Below are 18,709 nucleotides of genomic sequence, written 5' to 3'. Positions count from 1 at the left end.
GTGAACTTGCAGCAAGAGATCACTCATTCATACACAGACAGACTTTGTACTCATACTGTCCTCTCCATGCAGCCATTGGGTGTACTGATAACAAAACTCTCCAGACTGCCATTGTCTGGAGAAAAACTGCCTCTCCCAGCTTTACAGCACACTGTGTGTAAAAAACCCCAGTTGCTCCCGTAAACCCTGCTCTAACACAGTATCGTTGTGCCTAAGGCTCCCCTCAGGACCTTTCTCCCAGCAGTGGCAGCGCAGCTGGATAAACCCCTCAGGGCAGCCACGCTGCCGGCTGGGCCCCACCCGGCCCATGGTGACACCAGGCACGGCACAGGCAACAGCCCCTCGTGCTGGTGGAGTGTCTGAACTGTATTTGGTTATTCTGCACAACTAAGGCAAAACCATAGGACTGTAATAGAACCTATATAAATTAATTTTTTTTTCCCTCTCGTTACAGTGATTTAAATATTCAGCTCCCTACACATGCACTTCAGGAGACTGGTATAAAAATAAAAAGTAATATGGCACACACTCTAAATATGCATATACAGTAGTCTGTGAGGTTTAATGGTACTCACTGTGTATTCGTTCTGAGCACCTGGCTCTGTAAGTCTCCTATATTTGACTTCAACATTTCACTGTAGCACCAACCTGGCTAAGGTTTGTGTTTCACTGTTTCCAAATGGCACAATCACAACTGCACCACCGACAGTGTCCAAAGTCTGCTTTTTCCCCTCTATTTAGGTATGAACTACTTCTAAATATGAAGGAACTTTTTAAATTTTCCCCCAAAGACTAACATTTCAGACCTGGGTACATCTGTAGATAGGCAGCCACTGTAATTCCCTGATTATTGATATTGATGAGTGTCCAACTATAAAGACATACTCAGTTTTGGCTAAGACCATCCGAAAATTTGAGCCTGTGGGCTGAACTCCACAGGTCTGGAAGAAAGGGTTACATTCTCCCTTGCTTCTTTAATTCACTACTGGAAAAGAAAAAGCAATAGTCTTTTACATCTAGAAAAGTACAGAAAAATGCTATACTGTACTTTTACATAAAAAGGTACAGAGAAACACAGTCGTGTCTTCAAGGAGTCACTTCACTATTCTATTCTCCTCAGAGAAATTAGAATGGAGGTGTTTGGTGTCTTCCCCAGATATGAGGTATTTTCCCATGGCATATACTGCAAAATCAGGCCAAAAATCCCATTACCACCCACCAATAATTTAATGACATCTACATATACATGCCATACACAGACACATATTAAACAAAATGAAAACATAATTCCATAATAAAACTGAAATATGAAGACATTCATCTACACTTTTGTAAAGAAAAAAATAAAAGCAGGTTATGTCTTTGGAGCACTGCAGGTGACATATTTGAACACAAATGACCCCAGACCTGAGTTTGAGACACTTCTAAAATAATTATGATGATGTCATCCCTATTAAGAGCTCCACATCCTGCACGATGACAGGATGGAGGCCAAGCTTCAGACACTGGGAGATACTTTGGGTCATCAACTATTTGTTTCCATGAGCAGCCATAATGTTTAACACTCAAAAGAAATGTTAGGAAGGTGCTAAGCAAACAAAGTGCAAAAAGCTTTCACTTACTTTGTGAAAATACTAAGGGTTTGTGTATTTTCACTAAATTCTTGGGTGCTCACCTGCTAAAGCTTTCTCAGAAACTTGCAAACTTGCAATTTGTGGTGATGTATTGCTGAGAACAAAAAGTCAATGACTTCCATTTTCTCTTTCAGACTTCAGGGTTGTAATACTTCTGAGGTAAAGAAGTCAAAGGGTTTTGAATTAATGACATTAAACTAATCATAACAAATCACAGCTCAAAAAGAAAGAATCAGCATCTTCTATCTCAGTACAAAAAGTCAATGAGCTGCCTACTTGATGCACTACCAAACCCCTGACAATCAGGGTAGTGTTCATCTCTCTAATTTCAGCCATCGAAAAGGAAGATGGATAGTCAGAACTAATTGTGAAGGCATCTGGTTAACACTGAGTAACAGGTCTCCAGAGAGTGATTCATATCACTTACATTTTGAGATGGGGTGAGTCACTCCCTGGAGATGTGCACTGGAGAGCACCTACAGGACTGGTACACACTGTCTGCCCAGCCTCTGGATGTTTACATAAAGTGAACACCACCCTGACAACAGAACACCACAAAGTATTAAAGAAATAGTAATGAAAGAAAAATGAGCTATTCCAGAACACCACAATTAATGTGTTAAATTTAATTCCCCTACTAACAAGAAGTAAACATGAAGGGTGAAACAGTGCAAAGCCAATAACCCCCCGCCCATCCTCAGTAACAGTCACATTTCCGTGTCAGTGCTGGCTAATTGGCTGTTTCATGGCAACCCAGACTACAGTGCACTGTGCAAGTCCAATTCTTCTACCACTGATAGAAGTATTATCTTATTACACTGATTAGAGTGTAAAATAGTCTACAATTTGATCAAAACAGACCACAGCTACAGTCCATACATAGTCCAGGTCTAGGCTCTGTTTCCGTGCTAGGGTGGCATGCCATGGGACATCCTATCTGAAATAAAATCCATTGCCTTCCATCCTCAGACTTCCTGAGTAAGACGAGCATCAGGACAGTTTCTGAATGTCTCCAATAATGACCTAAAATGAGCATGTGACAATAAACCTATGTGCAAAAAAGCTCTGAAATAGAAATCTACAAACGATTGCTCTCCGTACACAAACACACACAGACACAAATACTCATACACTGTTCTCCACAAAAACAGGCATGTCAGCCATCATGCAGTGCTACACCTGCAAGAAGGAAATCCTATTCACAAGACACAATGTCTAAGGTACGCAATGTTCCCAGCAGGTGATCTGCCACGTCCCGAAGGCACCTACTTGCTTCCAGTTGTATTAGGCATTGGAAGAAACACTTTGATGAATACTCCTGTTTTGAGAATCTATTGTCTTGCTACTGCCCTGTGCTTCATCAGTATTTTCAGGAGATTGCACGGCCACCTTGCCTTTCAGTAAGGTGGATTTCTGATGCTGGCAAATAAAGTAGAGGATCTTGAAACAGGACAGCAAAGCTTCGGTAATGCTGGAGGAGAAAAGCTTTTTGCACGGGTGACAGAACTGGTAGAACACCAGCATGAAGAAGATGCCCATGCAATACCCTATGAGGAGCTGCAGGAACAGTATTGGGGCACAGACATAGAGGTAGAAGTCCGTTCTGTAAATGTACCACATGAGCAGGAGGAAGGCGTTCTCCATCAGCCGCACAATGTAGTACACGGTCATCTGGTACCAGTTCTGGGACTTGCTGATCAGGTCGGGGTCGCTGAGCTCCACCTGCACTGCCGACCAGCAGAACATGTTAATGCCGGCATACAGGAACGTGAGCAGGCACAGGACGATGGTAGTGCCCACCCTGCTCAGCTCCTTCTCTATGTTCTCAGGGAACGGCGACTTGCTCAACCAGAAGATAATCCACGGGTAGAAGAAGAAACCCAAGAAATTCAGCAGCACGATGAGGAAGACCCAGATGCGAACGACTGACCCGAAAAGCACCAGCACCGTGACCCGCGTGGCGATCTCAAAGCTCCTCCACATGAATATGCAGAGGTAGGCAGCGGGTTTCACACGGATGTCATAGTCATCATACTTTATCTTAATGGCCAGGATGTTGCACCGTAAGGCGCCGTAAACAATCGACAGCAGAGAAAGCACCATGAAAATACCTGCAAACAGAAAAGACAAATCAGGACCTTCAGCTCAGCAGCAGACATTGCATCAGGGGAGAGCAGGTGCAGCCATCATCACAGCACTCCTGGGGATTGCCAGCAGGGTGTAATGCCACAGGAGCCATTCCCAGCCCATACCTGTGTGAAGGAAATAATCTCTACCCCAGGCAAAGCCAGCACATTACTCTAATCCTAGCTCTTATTTTAGTCCCCCTTTGATACTTATTCAAGTAGCTAACAAGAAAAAGAAGGCACTCAGCAGTCATAAGTGTCCTTCCCTCCTCGCCCTGCTAAGGGCTGCTCATACACAGGCTGTCCTTGGTAATTTCACAGCTCAGTCATAAGAGTATCCAGCTTGCTCCCAAATTCCTGCGGTACTCCACACAGCACGGGGTGCTACTCCCTTTCCACACAGATGAGAAACTGCAAAATAAAAGCTGAAACTTTGGAGTAACTTGGACATTCAGATAACTTGGTGCTTGTGAAGTTCTCTGTCAAAGCAAATCACAAAACAGGTATGTGATACAGCTCAAAATTGAAAGCTGAAAAAATTTTAAACCCAGCACTGTTCACATTGTCTCTGACTGTGTAGAGAGATATTTACTCACCTGCCTGTACTGTGTTTTCCTATCCATCAATTTACTTTATACATCAATCTGCATCATGCATTAAGAAAAACCACTCCTGTTAAAAATGTCTTTAAATTCAGACCAATTTTCTGTACCTGTCACCTATCCAGAATCTCTGAAAGGAATGTTTCACATTTAAATTCTGCAGAAAGTGAAAGCAGAGACCAGATGTTATTTGGCACTGCAGGAGGGCATCCTATCTTGCCATATTAAGGTTAAAATGTACATGAATACTGGACACAGAGAATAAACAAAGTGCTAACTGCCCACTGCTCCAGGTTTTTTAGTATTTGCACACATAAATATATAAATACTTATTCACAATTTTTACTAACATGCTGAATAGCTGATATTGCATCAGATAAAATAATCAGACTTGGGAATTCTTTATTATGTCAATTACATTTGCAATGGTTAGCAACCAGTGTTTTCTGCAGCCTTCAATTAGTTTGTGTGCCAATATCCTAAAAATAAACTGGATTCCCTGTTTTGCTATAGCTATATGGCCAAAATTATCAGGATTTGGGCTTTTTTCCTATTATAAGTCACTAATTTCTAAGCAATCCTTTGGAAGAAACAAGTGTATTTTAAGTTCTCTAACAACTTTCTAAGACAATTTTCTCAATTTCAGCTAAACTCTTTTTCTTTGATGATCCACAAACCCCTCTGAATTACTGTGGAATATAATTAAGTCACTATATCTAGTTTTCCAAGGCACTCAGTAAGGTGAAAAGCATTTATCATTATATATGCCACTTTGGTGGTAGATATATTCTCTGAAAATGTTTATGTTGAAATTGTTAGTAGGTAGTCAGCAGCTTTTAAACAACTTTCTTACAGCACTGAACAATGTCTCCGGTAATGACGTAAAATAAGCACGTGGCAATAAACCTATGTGCAAAAAGGTACATAGAGCTGGGCGTTTTAAATGTTATGTCTTGGAAAAGCATCAGCTGAAAGCAGAAGAGCAGGTCAGTTCAGTCAAGAATATTGCTTGATGTCCTATGAATTTTTACAAAATCTTTCCTGTAGTTTTGAGCTGTGAAAGAATATAAATTCCAGCAGCTAACGAAGCAAAAGAATATTCTTAGAGTTAAAGGAACATAAAGACATACCCACCAGGGACTGAGTGCTGCTGTGCTGGAACTTTGCTTGCTTTCTGCTTTGACAAGCTAAAGCATTGATCTTATTCCCCAATTTCACTTCAGGGAATCTATATTAGTATCAAACCTATCTTATAAACTCAAGCTTTCAAAAGAGGCATTTCTCCATTGATAGAAAATAGGTCATGCTGACTCTGGTTTAATACACTAGTCCAGTCCTACTCCTTTCCTAAAAGCTTATTATTGCACCAAATCTTCAGTTCAAACATGATTTTTGACTCTGTGAGAAAGATGGTTTGAAGCAACCACAAAATGGAAGTAGAAGAGGGTGACACTTTTTGCTTTTACTCATCCAGACCAGACAAAGAAATTTAAATTTAAAAGGCAAAGTATCTTCCCCTGGAACAGTTCCAAATCCTCTAACAGTCCTCATAAAGGTGGCATTTCTCTTCTTCCTTCCTATTCCCAAAAGGCTGTCTTTTTCTTACAAATCAGAGGTGGTCACTCACAGAATCATCCAGGGAGGCACTGATTTACTTTGTTGTGTTTCGTTATTACATCCAAAGTCCTTTTTAAGACCTGGTCCTTCCCACTTCAGAAACTGCTGAGACAGTGAATTCTGCTCTAGATGAGCTACCTCACAAGTACCACTGAAATCTATTATGGATACTATAGTTATATGCATACAGAATAGAAGTAGGACTCAGATTAGGTTAATACATGTGGATTTCCAATATTGTATTACATCCAACATTTTTACACTTTTCATGATAAACAGCCACCAAAGTTTCATGTCACTCATCACTAACCTCAAGAGCTGATCCTGCTTTTGCAGCTCTCTGGTTGTCTTGACCTTACATTCTTGGCAGAACTGGGAAATGACAGTTTTGAAGAATGCCAAACATTGGCAAGACCCCAATAATCCAGAAGAAAACATCCAGAGAAATTAACGAATGCCATGAAATACACAAGAAATACGCAGCATGGCTCTGGCTGACAAAGGCCTAGGCAAGGATGCGTGCTCTTTTCAGAAGTGTTCAAGCCAGCACTGGAAGCAATAAGGAGTTTCAAACATCTGAAAGGGACAAGCCATGCCCCCAGCATGATGGTAAACCGCTTCAGGTTCTCAGGTGATACCAACCTCACTACCCCTGAACAAGCAGGATTTACACAGAATGACAGGGTATATAGGAATCCAGAAAAATAACAGACTGATGAGGAGACACGACAAAACATGTGGAAATGAAAATACAAGACAGTGATAATTACAACAGATGCAAATGGAAGAGAGCCTGAAATTTGGAGGGCTCAAATTTCAAAGACCAGGAAAGCTGACGACATCTGAAGTGTGGAATAAGAACTGGCCTGGCTGATAAAGAGACTGCAGAAAGTTTCAGTATATCAGCAGCTATGATACACACAACAAGAATATGGTTAGGCCTCTTGTTTTTCTGATGAATGAGGTCTAACAGACATTGACACCGTTCCTGACTTTTTTTTTTTTTTTTTTTGCATTTCTGTATTTTAGAATTACGTCTGTATGGAGATGCTTCTGGGAAGCATGAAGTAACTGCTGCATCTGCAAGTGGGTTCATCAAACTCTGGTGAGCCAGCTTATCTCTGGTCATTTCACCCAAGGAATGTCACTTATCAGCTTGTGATTACAACCTAGAAGTGACTGAAAAAGCTAGAAGCAACAGGGCATTACAAATGATTATTAAATATGCAATTCTCTGATCATCTGGAATACAGGACTTCTCTTTGGAAATCATGACCAGTAAGGTCAAAACCAGTAATACAAGAAAGACAATAAAAAGGTGACCTTTCTCAAGTAAATGCCATCTACAGCAAAGTGACTGGAGATTTTGCTAGTTGCACTGTTCAGCAGAGGATTCAATCACGTTGTCCCGATCCCACATCACAAATGCCATGGTTATTTGAAGGACCTACCTTAGGTATGAAGAACTCAGGAACTGAAAGGAGTAATGTCTTCCAAGAAACTACTGCTATGATACGCTGGTTTTGGCTGGGGGAGATTTGTTTTCTAGTAGCTGATCCAGTGCTGAGTTTGCATTCACTATGAGAATAATGTTGATAACACACTGTTTAAGTTGTTGCTCAGCAGTGCTTTAAGTCAAGGACTTCAGTTTCCCATGCTGTGCCAGTGAAGAAGTACACAAGAAGCTGTGAAGAAGCACAGCTGGAACAGATGATCCAAACTATCCAGAGAGATATGGCATTCCACTGGTATCATACTCAGTGTATGAACTCGAGGGAGCTGTCTGGGAAGGGCCGATTTGGTGCTGGGGCATGGTTTGTGCATCACTTTTCTTTCCTGGGCTCTTTTCTTCTTCATCTCTCTCCATCTGCCCCTCTCACCCCTCTCTATCCCCTTCATTACTACTACTGCTATTATTACTATTATTATTATTACATTTTACTTTATTTCAATTAATAATGTGTCACCTTAGCCTCAGCCTCCCTAGCTGTGCAGCTGGTAAAGATCCTCTCAGGATCATAGAGATACAACAAGAGCTATTCAGTGTTTCAGTAGAAATGCACCTTCAAGTTCACACGGGTGCCAAAGTCCTTTCTTACACTGAAAAGTTGTTTGTCCCATGACCAGCTGGAGATGGTTCTCCATTTAGCAGTGAGCCAGAAAATCAAGAGCACATCACGGAAGTAAGACGTAGAGTCCCACAGTAAGAGAGATGTGTCCTGTTAAGTCCATGTTGTGGAGTACTGCTTGGTGAAGGCTTAACAGCTTGGGTCCAGAGATGAGATGACCACAGTTGCATAGCAGCTTCCAGAGTCCTGCCTTTCATTCTAGAATCAGAGTCTGGCACAAGTAAAGATAGTTCATGTTCTCAGTTCATATTTAAAACTGCATTCCTGAAAGTACACCTTCCCTGAGGCAACGTGACAAAACATGCTCTGCAGGGTACCCTAAGGAATTTTCCAGAAAGTTTTGCTCAAAAATCAAAATGGAACGGAGGTAATTTTATTTCTTCTTCATGAAGACAGCTCGATCCCTCCAGCTGCCTCCCTCTCATACCATAATGGTCACTTTATCAAATCAGTGTTTTTATAGCAACCCAAGTGTGCTACAAAAGGTGTCATAGTCTAAAACATGATGATATAAAATTAAAAGCAACATCACCATCAAAAGCTATCAGGGAGATGAAACCCATTGCCCAATGCTTGGTTCTTGTGCAGGGCAGCTATGACTGACTGCCCTCCCACCCAAACACCAAAAAGGCCATAACAGCTCCACCTACTTCTGGCAACCGTGACCTCCTGCTGCAGGACACAGATGTAGAGCTGGAGCGTGAGCTGGGGCGCGGAGCCGAGGAAGGCCTGGATGACAGAAGCCCTGCTGAACGCAGACCTGTGTGTGCGCAGCTTGCCTTCAGCCTGCCCCACCTCCTTCTCAATTTCCTCTGAGTACCCATCCTTGGGCATCTGCCTCTTCTTTGTGATGCTGACATAGGGCTCTTCAACTCTTTCGGCACGGAAGTAAATGTAAAGGGCTTCCACACACCTACAAGCAAACAAGTAGACACAGTAACAGGCAAAAATGAAAGAATTAAAAGTGTCCCCACTTTCTGGTATTTGAAGCAATCACATACTAAATCCTAAGCCATTTTTTTCATAGAGCAAAGCTTGTAGGTTTTATCCTCCTGGTAAACTTGGAATACGACAGATTTCATTCTTGTAAACATGAACTACATGTTACTAGAGGACAAGAACCTGGCAGTGCCCTTTGGACTGCTTTTAGTACTCAGACTTGGGAGGAGGTTTTATTATTTTCTACGGGCTGCCCTTGTTCTCTGGTGTCTCAATAAAGTCCTTAACTGCTCATCCACTACAAGGATGCCAAACCTAGGACCCAAACTGGAAGTGTGTCTCTTCAGATTCTCATGGTTTTTTCTTCTAGTTATTTATACATCTGTGATATGTTAATGAGACATGGCAATAAACTCACTTTTCATACCTTTGCCTTAAAATATCTGAAGAGAGAAGCTCAGGGCATGAGCAGGTGCACACAGCTCAAAACTTTACCAAGCAATTGTTCAAAACACCAGTTACATGCTAGAGCAGTGAAAAGGAGCAGTTTTGAGCTTCACAATCCTTGAAATCAACTTTTTTTTGACCAAGGCACAAGAATAGGAGCTTTGGTTCTTAAGTGTGCTTATATTTATTGTACTGTTAAAGAACTATTAAATATAATCTTGCAAAAAAGATTCTAAGTAAGAAGATGCAGTGTTTCCTGCTGCTGCAGCTCTTCATACTTTAAACACAGTGGGAGCCAAACCCTCTTGTTTATACAGGTCTAACCTACTACCTACTGACTTCCAAAGAACAAACTGGTGCCAGCACATACACTTCTCCTCATCAATTACATAGTTATACTGTTTGCTGCCTTTACCCACGCACAGAGACAAATCCATGCATTTGGGGGGGAATAGAAAAGGCTGTCTCCAGAAAATGCTGTAGCAGTAAGAACAATCTGGCTCCTTGGGTATTAAAGAAGATAACAGCCTCAGAGAGATATCTGCAAGGAAAGAACAGCTCCTGTGACTTCCTTTCAATGACTGTTTTCTAATTGGCTACAACATTATGAAAACTATTCTAAGGGAACTACTTGGGTATGAAGGTGTCAAGGGCAGGCTTGGGCATCAAGCAGGGCCCAAAACAAACAGGGAAATATTCGCCCTTGTCTGGGAAGTAACAACAATGAACAACACAGGAACAGGTGAAACTGCAAGGTGAGGGGGAGGGGAGAAGAAAGAAAAAAATTACTTCTCTTTATTTTAATAAACTTTACTTCATTTTTTGCTCTAACTGGACCACTAGCAAGTTTCAGCTGCTCTAGATGAAGAGCAGTTTTGGGATTGTGTAGTACTATTCCTGATTCACTAGGCTTCAGCTATCATTATGACTAAAGTTATTCAACCTTCCTATTCAAAGCTGCTCTGGATGCTCCATTCACAGAGGTGACTTTCTGTCTTCCCCTCGTTAATCTTTTCACTCCCTGTCAATCTTGTTCCACGTGAAAGAATCCATACAGCCAAAAATAAAGTGTGAAAAATGAATTAAGTATTGTGGCTTTATGGAGCCAGCACAGATTCTGAAACCAACAAATTGATTTTATTCCAAAAAGAAAGATCCCAGGCCATTTTTGTCTCATTTAGTATTCACAGCCATGCATTCACCCTGAGCTGAGGGCAAGTCTGAGTATATTATGGAAAACTGGATCTCAGCATCAGGCTCTGAACTCTTGCTGTGTGTGATTAGAAGCAGATATAGTCCAGGGACCTGTAGAAAAATATGGAGTGATTCCATTAAAGAGATCAGATTTATGAGACTACTGACACTTTTGTAATAGCAAACATTATAATCAACGAAACACTGAGTTTTGGAGCAACATTGATTTTTATTTATTAGCTGGGTATTAAGTAGCAGTATATTGTTTGTGATGGGGATGTTTTGTCCATACAGAAAAGCATACATGTTATGAAATGGTTTGATGAACAAACCTGAGAGCAAAATGGGGCTCTTACCACTACAACAGAGTAATAAAAAAGGCTAATATGAAAGCATTCAGATTACATTGATAACGATGCCCATTTTCTCCCAGGCCCTGCATGTCCCATGCAAGAGTGTTTCTGGAAGTCAAGTCTTCTGGGAAAATTAACAAATGCTCTCAGGATTCCAGCCGGTGCCACTGCCCAAGCAACTGCTTCAAACCGGAGCAGACTGGCAGCTGACACACTAAAAAGAGCAAGCACCAATCTAAAAGTTTAAGGAATAGAGTGTGAGAGGGGCACAGGCACTTGAATGACCATCCAGGTGAGAAGGGTCCAGAACTGTGATGAAGAATGAATGCAGATCATGTTGCTGTGTCAGACTGTGACTTTGCCTACGAAGTACTTGCTGAGGGGTTGGGCATCTTGTCTTTAACCGAACCACCTGGCTCTTTTTTTAGCATGAAACACAACTAAGAGACAATACAAGAAGGGGATTGCTTCATGGCAGCTTTTCTTCACAGTTACAAGCTCCTGCAGCATGGTGAATTCCGCAGAAGACCTCATTGCCAGAGGGACAGGAGTGAGAGATCCCAACTTCTGCACAATCCATCTCCTGCAATGATGTTTAGGGCCCCACCAAAAGCCCTTCAAATGGTATCCTGAGCAGAAGGCAAGCAGCTGGCTGTCTCCTCTGCATGTAAGGCACTGACAACCACAGCACAGGCTCTGAAGGAACTAAAATGTCTTTGAGGAAAAAAAGTCAGATCTACTTTCTACAGTGAAAGTTAAGAGGTAAGAATAGGATGGTGCTGTTTTCTCCCCTGCTGCCATATCTTGGCAGAAAGAAGAGCCATGCTTTTTCAGGGATCCTGATGGTGCCCACAAAGAGTGATTCAGCCGCAACACATCTGTCTTCTCCACAGTAAGTAGGAGGAATAATCCCATCCTTGTATGCTTGCTGAGAGTGAGCACCTCATTTCCTCCTTTAGTCATGGGCGTGTGGGACTGGAACACAGGCAAAATAATGGTGGTGTGAAGAGGGAGAAGGCAATGAAAACAGGGATCTTTCCACACCCAACCAGCACTCCAAGAACAAACAGCTATTTGAGACCTATCCACACACACACACTCTGCAAATGTAGGGGCAGATTTCTCTAATCCTTAAATTTTACTAATCCTTCTCTTCAGAGAAGCATGCAAAAGACTTATCAGTCCTGCAGATCTACTTACCTGCATCAGGCAAAGATCTGTTCCTCACTCATTGCTCTACCTTTTATGCACACTGACTTTCTGTTCATCCCATGGACAGCTAACACACCTGCTCAAGAATAAACGAAAGAAAATAGCCTGTAGAGAGTCTAGACATGTTCTTCCCATCTGGAAAAGAAGGTGGCGCATCAACAGTTGTAAAGTTTAGAGCTGGCAGGACCTCCTACAGTGAGGTCGGCCAATGAAGTCCTACAAGGAAGGGAAGTTGTTAGACCTGTTCTATTTTGAACTATTAAGCAGGTCACTTGCAAAGAGAGACTACCCACGAGAGACAAGGCTTCTGTACAATGTCACTGAAGCAGTATCTGCACCATTAGAGCTTATTAGATTTCAAACTGCAGAATTAGATGCACAAAACATGAATGACTATTTAAAAAGCGTTTTTTTGTTTTTTCCTTTTTTACTTCCTGTAGCTCACAGAATCAAACTTTGGCCATAACAGCAGCTCCTCTGGCAGTTTGATACAAGCTTCCTCCTGCATTTGCTGTGCTGCTATCTACATGGTACATGTAATTGTTTCTCCTTATGCCTTGAGAAACAAAACCTGATGCCATTAAGAAAAAAAAGTCTATTGTTTACATCCTTGTCCTATTATGACCTGAGGAAAACAGTTATTAGTGTTCTATATAGGGGACCTGTTATATTTACTTGAGATTTTTTTTTGCAAGAGTTCATCCTTCTGCTGACCCAGCCCTCCCCTGATTGCATCTCCTCACACAGAACAGGCTGGGCTCACACTGCATTAACAGAGCACAGGGGAACAGAGCCCCGAAGACACCTGCAGTCACTCAAGCTTCCCTCTCCATGAAGTTGGCACCAGAAGGAAGCACTGCCAGGTTCACACCAGTTGGCTTTGATGATGACACTTCAGTACAGCCTTCAGTACATCAGCTGGGAGGGAACACCTGCATCCAGGAAACTCATGGTCCCACCATCACCACTGTCCCCAGTGTGTGACTGCAAGCCCCAACTGGCCAAGTCAATCTGTTGGAAATCTGCACTTCAGCTCTTGATCTTTTCATTACTTGAAGAATTGAAAAGGGCAAGCAAGTTAACAGGGAGTTCTCTGGTGCCCATCATGAAGGCCAAGGACAAAAGGAGGCTCAGGGGAACATTATCGCTCTCCACAACTCCTCAGGAGGTTGTGCTGAGGTGGGGATCAGTCTCTTCTCCCAAGATAAGAGATGGGACAAGAAGAAATGGCATGAAGTTGGTCCAGGGGAAGTTCAGGTGGGTATTAGTAAAGATTTTTTTCACTGAAAGGGCATTGGAATAAGCTGCCCAGGGAAGTGGTGTAATCTCCACGCCTAGAAATATTCAAAAGGCATGTGAATGTGGTGTTCATGGACATGGTTTAGTGGTGAACAGAGCAGTGCTGGGTTATTAGTTGAACTCAGTCATCTCAGAGGTCTTTTCCAACCTAAACAATTCCCTGATTCTCTGAGGGGTTATTAACACTTTGAAGAAATCCTTAAGTGTAGAGCAGTGCACCAGCAAAGCTATATCCAGTAATTATGTATTGGAATTGTAGCAGCACTTGAAATCTCAAGATGACCTTCGTGCTACAAGTGCCATCCAAATGAAGGAAACAAAGAGACAGGCTCTAGCACAGGAGCAGCCTGAGCCAAAAAGCTCATCATGACCTTCCCTAGAGAAAAGACAAAAGTAATAAACCTCTTGGTAACACTGGCTACTGTTTTAAGTAATTTTTTCTATTTTAATTTACCTAACATGGTTAAAGAATCTCCTTTTATTAAAAAAAAAAACAAAACCCAAAACCAAACCTACCCAAATACATCTTCTAAGCATCTAGACAAATTTGTGCACTCATAAGGAGTGGCACTGACCTGAAATGCTGCAGGAATCCCCCATGATGCCCAGAAACCTGCAGTCACTTTGTTCCAGCCAAGTCTCTGCAGAGCCTCTGGCATGCCCTGCATCCAAAGGATCACAGCCAGGCCACTAAGGGAGAAAGGAATTTTGTACTACAAATTGTTCAGAATTTAGAGAAAGTCCTAGGGAGTGGGAGAAGAAATTAAAGCAGGGTACATTAACAGTACACCAAAAGTCCTCTCCAGGAAGAGGGATGCTACCTAATTTTAGTCCTTCCAGTGGCAGCAGCAGGACAGCGAGTGCCTCCCGAACAGGTGGAGTGTGGGTGTTGGGGGAAGGTGGTGGCATGCATGAAGGTTCTATGAGAGAAAGTACTTTTTTTCCCATCACTCAGATGATTCAAAACAGGCTGAATCATTTGGCTTGCAAGGCTAAATACCCTCCTTCCCTGCCAAGATATTTTCAAACCATTCCCCAAAATTTAGAGGGGTTTTTTTAAAGGAAAAAAGCAAGGGAAAAAAAAAATCTAGACTTTAAGATGATGAAGAAAAACTCACATAACACACATGAGCTGATGGTAAAGCAGTACACTGATATCTGAGTATTTAAATCTGAACAGAGAAATCCTGACTATTCTGTATCATGCCAAACCAAGCAGAGATAGTTAAAAAGTTGGTGTTAAGGTTCTTTTAAAGCCAGCCAAAGGTGTCAGCCCTCTGTTGCAGCATGTCATCACACACAGCCTCAAGGTTCTTACACACTTCATTTCCATGCCACAAGCAGACAGAGCCTGGGGAGGCTCTACTGTCTGTGTCCTGTCTGACCTAACCTGACCCAGCCCTCCCCAAGCAGCCCTGGGCTGTGCCAGTGAGGCACAAGGGTCCAGGAAGGGAGGATGGAGACAGGTTTCACATGGGGGAAGCAGATGACTGAGAGCAGCAGGATTCTCTGGAGCAAAGGAGCAGAGGTTTGCCTACAAGGATGGAGTAAAATTCCTCCCAAGGACAATGGTCCTTTTCAGCTTACAAAAAGTTGAAACCACAGTGCAGTGATGGTACAACCAGAAGATACTTTGCCTTCCAGCTATCACCTGAGCCTTGAGTGCAGGCCAGTCCACACAGGGTAGAAAGCCTCCTGTGCAAAGCAGGGAAAGGGAAGGTATTTTGTGTGCTGAAAGCACAACAATATTTACAGTGCAGAGCTATATCTGACAGGAAGCAATCAGTTTCCTCTTCTGACAGATACAGCAATCTTTAGTTGCAGGAAGGCAAGGAAGGAAAAAAACCCCGAAGCTTTTACTGTCTCAGATCACTCTGCCTTCCCAGACTTTTGTGCTGTATCCTACAAACTGACACATTTCCCTCAAAGTAATAAGAGGTTGTTTTGAATTAACTTTTAATTTACAGAGTCCTCCCAGCCTTTAGCAGAAAATAATTTTTTCAGGTAGCATGAATGTATTAACCTATTTAATTAGTAATTATAATTCCAGTTATCCTGGGTTTAGAGAGAGGTCAACATAAATCACTTTGTCATGCCTAAATGATGCCACGGGGACTTCGGGCACAAGTATGCTGCAGCACATCTCGAACATCACTAAAACTCCTGGAAATGCTAAGTTTGTAAATCTTTGAGAAAGGAAGAAGTGCAGAGTTAGCAACACCTCAGAGGAGAGGAGAGGGCTTCCATATGCTCACTAGTTTTACGGCAGTTTTACAGAGATTGCAGCTGGGACTTCCCCAGAGAGCAGGAACTGCGATCTGCACAAGATAAGATTTGCGCTGTACACAGAAAACTTGATGTTGAGAAAGAAACAGAAAGTCAAGTCAAGCTTGGTGCTCAAGGTCAAAATATAAATCTATGTTCCTTTCATATAATTAAAAAGAAAATCCTTCAATTTCTTCTTGTTGCTCAAATCCATTGCTTCTTCACATATTCTAGTTTGACATTATTCTCTCCAAGTTTGACCTCAAGACATTGATTTAGAATAACAAAAGTCATGTACTTAATTTCTCATAGTTTATTTCTCTTGGGTTCCTCTCTTATTTTCCAAAAATGTGGAAGCATTTTGTTCTTAGCTTTTAGAAAATCAGAGCTCTTTAAGAACTGTTAAGCCATAACTTAAACATCTTTAAAATATTAACAAAGCAAGCAAAAAAAAAATCCATACATAGTTATAGAAGAAGTCAAGGTTTTTGAAAGGTGATGTATTTTGTAACATCTAAACTGTTCACCTTTCTTAGTGTGAACAAATCTTTCTTTTACACACTATCTAGGAATTTCAAAAAGTTGGTGATACTTCTCCTAGCCTCTACTACAGACACACTGCATTTAATTCCCTTTCTTTTTAAACATGAGATTTGAATATAAATGTAAAATTAATGCCCCCAGGAAACATTTTGTCTTGGAGTTGCACACTGCTGTAACTTTTCCTTTAAATATTTTGATTTTTTTTTTTCCGAAGGGTATGTTCAGTGAGACATTGAATAAAAATTCTCCAAAGCAATTTGGGTCAGGAAGCTCACGTTTGGAAAGAAGAGACAGACTAGAGCGTGACTGATGTTCCAAGATGCACGGATGGGATGGGTACTATCGTTGTTCTAAACTCGCAAGCGAGTGAAGAATCTCCCGTTCTCTCTTGGAAGTGATCTGAGAGCAAAGCGCTGTGGATGAGGCAGCAGCGAACAGACACAACCATCTGCAAGGAGCCACAGGGATGGAAACCCAGCGCGGAGCGGGACGCGGAGGGGCTGTCGCGGCTCCCCGGCAGGGCTGAACCCCTTTCCCGGGGGCCACCCGCAGGTTCGTGCCCGAGGCATTCCCGGAGGACGCTGCTCCTCCCGCAGCTGCGGCAGGACGCGCCCGGCGGTGCAGAGCGGGAGCGGCCCCGCCCGCGCCGCACAAAGGCCGGGGGGGCTCCGGGCGCCCCCGGGCTCGGCCCCGGCCCCGGCCCCGGCCCCGGCCCCGGCCCCGGCCCCGGCCCCGGCCCCGGCCCCGGCCCCGGCCCGCTGAAGGACTCACCGACCTGACGAGCGGCCCCAGCTGCAGCAGGTGCAGCAGCAGCACCAGCGGGCGATCGCGGCTCACGTCGCGGTGGATGAAGACCAGGCTGAGCTGCACCAGCGCGCAGGGCACGAGGGCGAAGAGCAGCGTCAGCGTCTGCCACATGCGATCCCCCGCGTGGCGGTACGCCGCGCTCAGGCACAGCGCGGCCGCCGTCTCGGACATGAAGAGGACGAGGGAGATGAGGACGGAGCCCGGGAATTTCATCGCAGCGGCCACCACAGCCCGGCCCGCCCAGCCGCCGCCGCGAAGCACTGGGGCCCAGTCCCCGCCAGAGGGAGCGCCGCGCTCGCCGCCGGCCCGCGGCCTCTGCAGCCGGGGGCTGGATCCGCGCCGGAGGTCGATGCTGAGCGGGCTTGGATCCTGCCTGGCGCTGGATCCCGGCCGGGGCTCGGCTCTGGATGGGCTGGAAGCGGAGGAAGGTTCCGCGGCGGTGCGCGGGGAGCTCCCCGTCATCGTGTCTCTTTCAGGCGGCAGACACAGCTCTGAGCTGAGGGGGCCGGTGGGAAGGGGCGAGCGGGTGCCCTCAGGGCGCTCCCTCGGGCCGGGGGGATCGCACAGCCACGGCATGGCTCAGACTGGAAAAGACAACGCACCACGGCACCGAGTGCCACGTCCAGGCTTTCCTGAAACACCTCTGGGGACAGCGATTCCACCACTTCCCTGGGCAGCCCGTTCCAATGTCTAATCATCCTTTCTGTGAAGAAATTCCTTCTAATGCCCAACCTAAACCTCCCATGGTGCAGCTCAGGATCGTGTCCTCCAGTCCCATCACTGCGTGTGAGAAGAGACCGAGCCCCATCTGGCTACACCCTCCCGTCAGGGACTTGTAGAGAGCGATAAAATAAAGGAAGAGGCAAGGGCAAAGTCTGTACCAGGAAGAAAATAACCCTGTGCAACAATAAAGGCTGAGAGATGATTTAATAAATAAACAAATTTAACGAATAAACAATAAATAAATAATAAATAAACCCCACAACAAAACCAAGCAAACAAAAGGCAAAAAAGGAGTTGTGAGTGCGGGGAAGTCTCGCCTGATGCACCCAGCTCAGCCTCCCTGTTGTGTGGCAGTGTCAGAGGTGCCCTTTAGCACTTTGCCTGGCTCTCCTCTTGCTTGCCAGACCTTTTCCTTCACAGGTTCCTTGGGCCACAGAACCCTAAGCCATGACAGCAGCTGCTGACCTGCAGCATTTGACCGCTGTCCCTCAGCCTTTCCCCCTCACCAGCAGGATCCTTTCTCCCTCACCAAATTTCAGAATTTTGTCCAAAATTCTGGAGTCTTTCTGGAGATATGTACGATCACCCCAGCAGCATCGCCAATGTCTGCATAGATGAGCAGCACAAGGTGACAGCCTGCGCAAAAGACAAGCCTTTGCAGTCCCTCCAGGAGATCCTGAACCTGAGCACCTGGCAAGAAACAAAACGGAGGTGCCAGGTTGGCAGATTGTGCCTCTGTCCGGCACAGGAGTCTCCAGTCATTGCTTCTGTCCTCCTCCTGGTGCAGGTGCTTGGTTCACGCTCAGCTGGCTCTGGTGA

At 44.0% G+C, this 18,709-nt stretch overlaps 2 protein-coding genes across 2 annotated transcripts in view; both read right to left on the bottom strand.

Annotated features, from left to right (window-relative positions):
* The window catches only part of CYBB (cytochrome b-245 beta chain), a 31,467-nt gene extending 29,287 nt beyond the window's left edge, over positions 1 to 2,180 (bottom strand). The window contains exons 1-2 of the mRNA XM_066177007.1: positions 2,062 to 2,180; positions 1,676 to 1,788 (exon numbers count right to left, since the gene is read on the bottom strand). The gene's annotated coding sequence lies outside the window, so the exon portion shown is untranslated. The remainder of the gene's footprint in view (positions 1 to 1,675; positions 1,789 to 2,061) is intronic.
* Positions 2,181 to 2,911: 731 nt separating this feature from the next.
* On the bottom strand, positions 2,912 to 17,389 carry XK (X-linked Kx blood group antigen, Kell and VPS13A binding protein). Its single transcript, XM_066177009.1, has 3 exons — positions 17,136 to 17,389; positions 8,759 to 9,021; positions 2,912 to 3,745 (listed from the first exon to the last, which is right to left on the bottom strand). Exons 1-3 carry the CDS (start codon positions 17,378 to 17,380, stop codon positions 2,919 to 2,921), a joined length of 1,335 nt encoding a protein of 444 aa, XP_066033106.1. The 5' UTR covers positions 17,381 to 17,389; the 3' UTR covers positions 2,912 to 2,918.
* Positions 17,390 to 18,709: the final 1,320 nt, after the last annotated feature.

The sequence above is a fragment of the Chamaea fasciata genome, unplaced genomic scaffold, assembly GCF_029207755.1.
Source record: "Chamaea fasciata isolate MVZ Bird 193981 ecotype frontalis unplaced genomic scaffold, bChaFas1.0.hap1 SCAF_2, whole genome shotgun sequence".
Classification (NCBI taxonomy): domain Eukaryota; kingdom Metazoa; phylum Chordata; class Aves; order Passeriformes; family Sylviidae; genus Chamaea; species Chamaea fasciata.
Note: the sequence above shows the minus strand (reverse complement) of the source record. Positions and strands in the feature narration are given on the sequence as shown.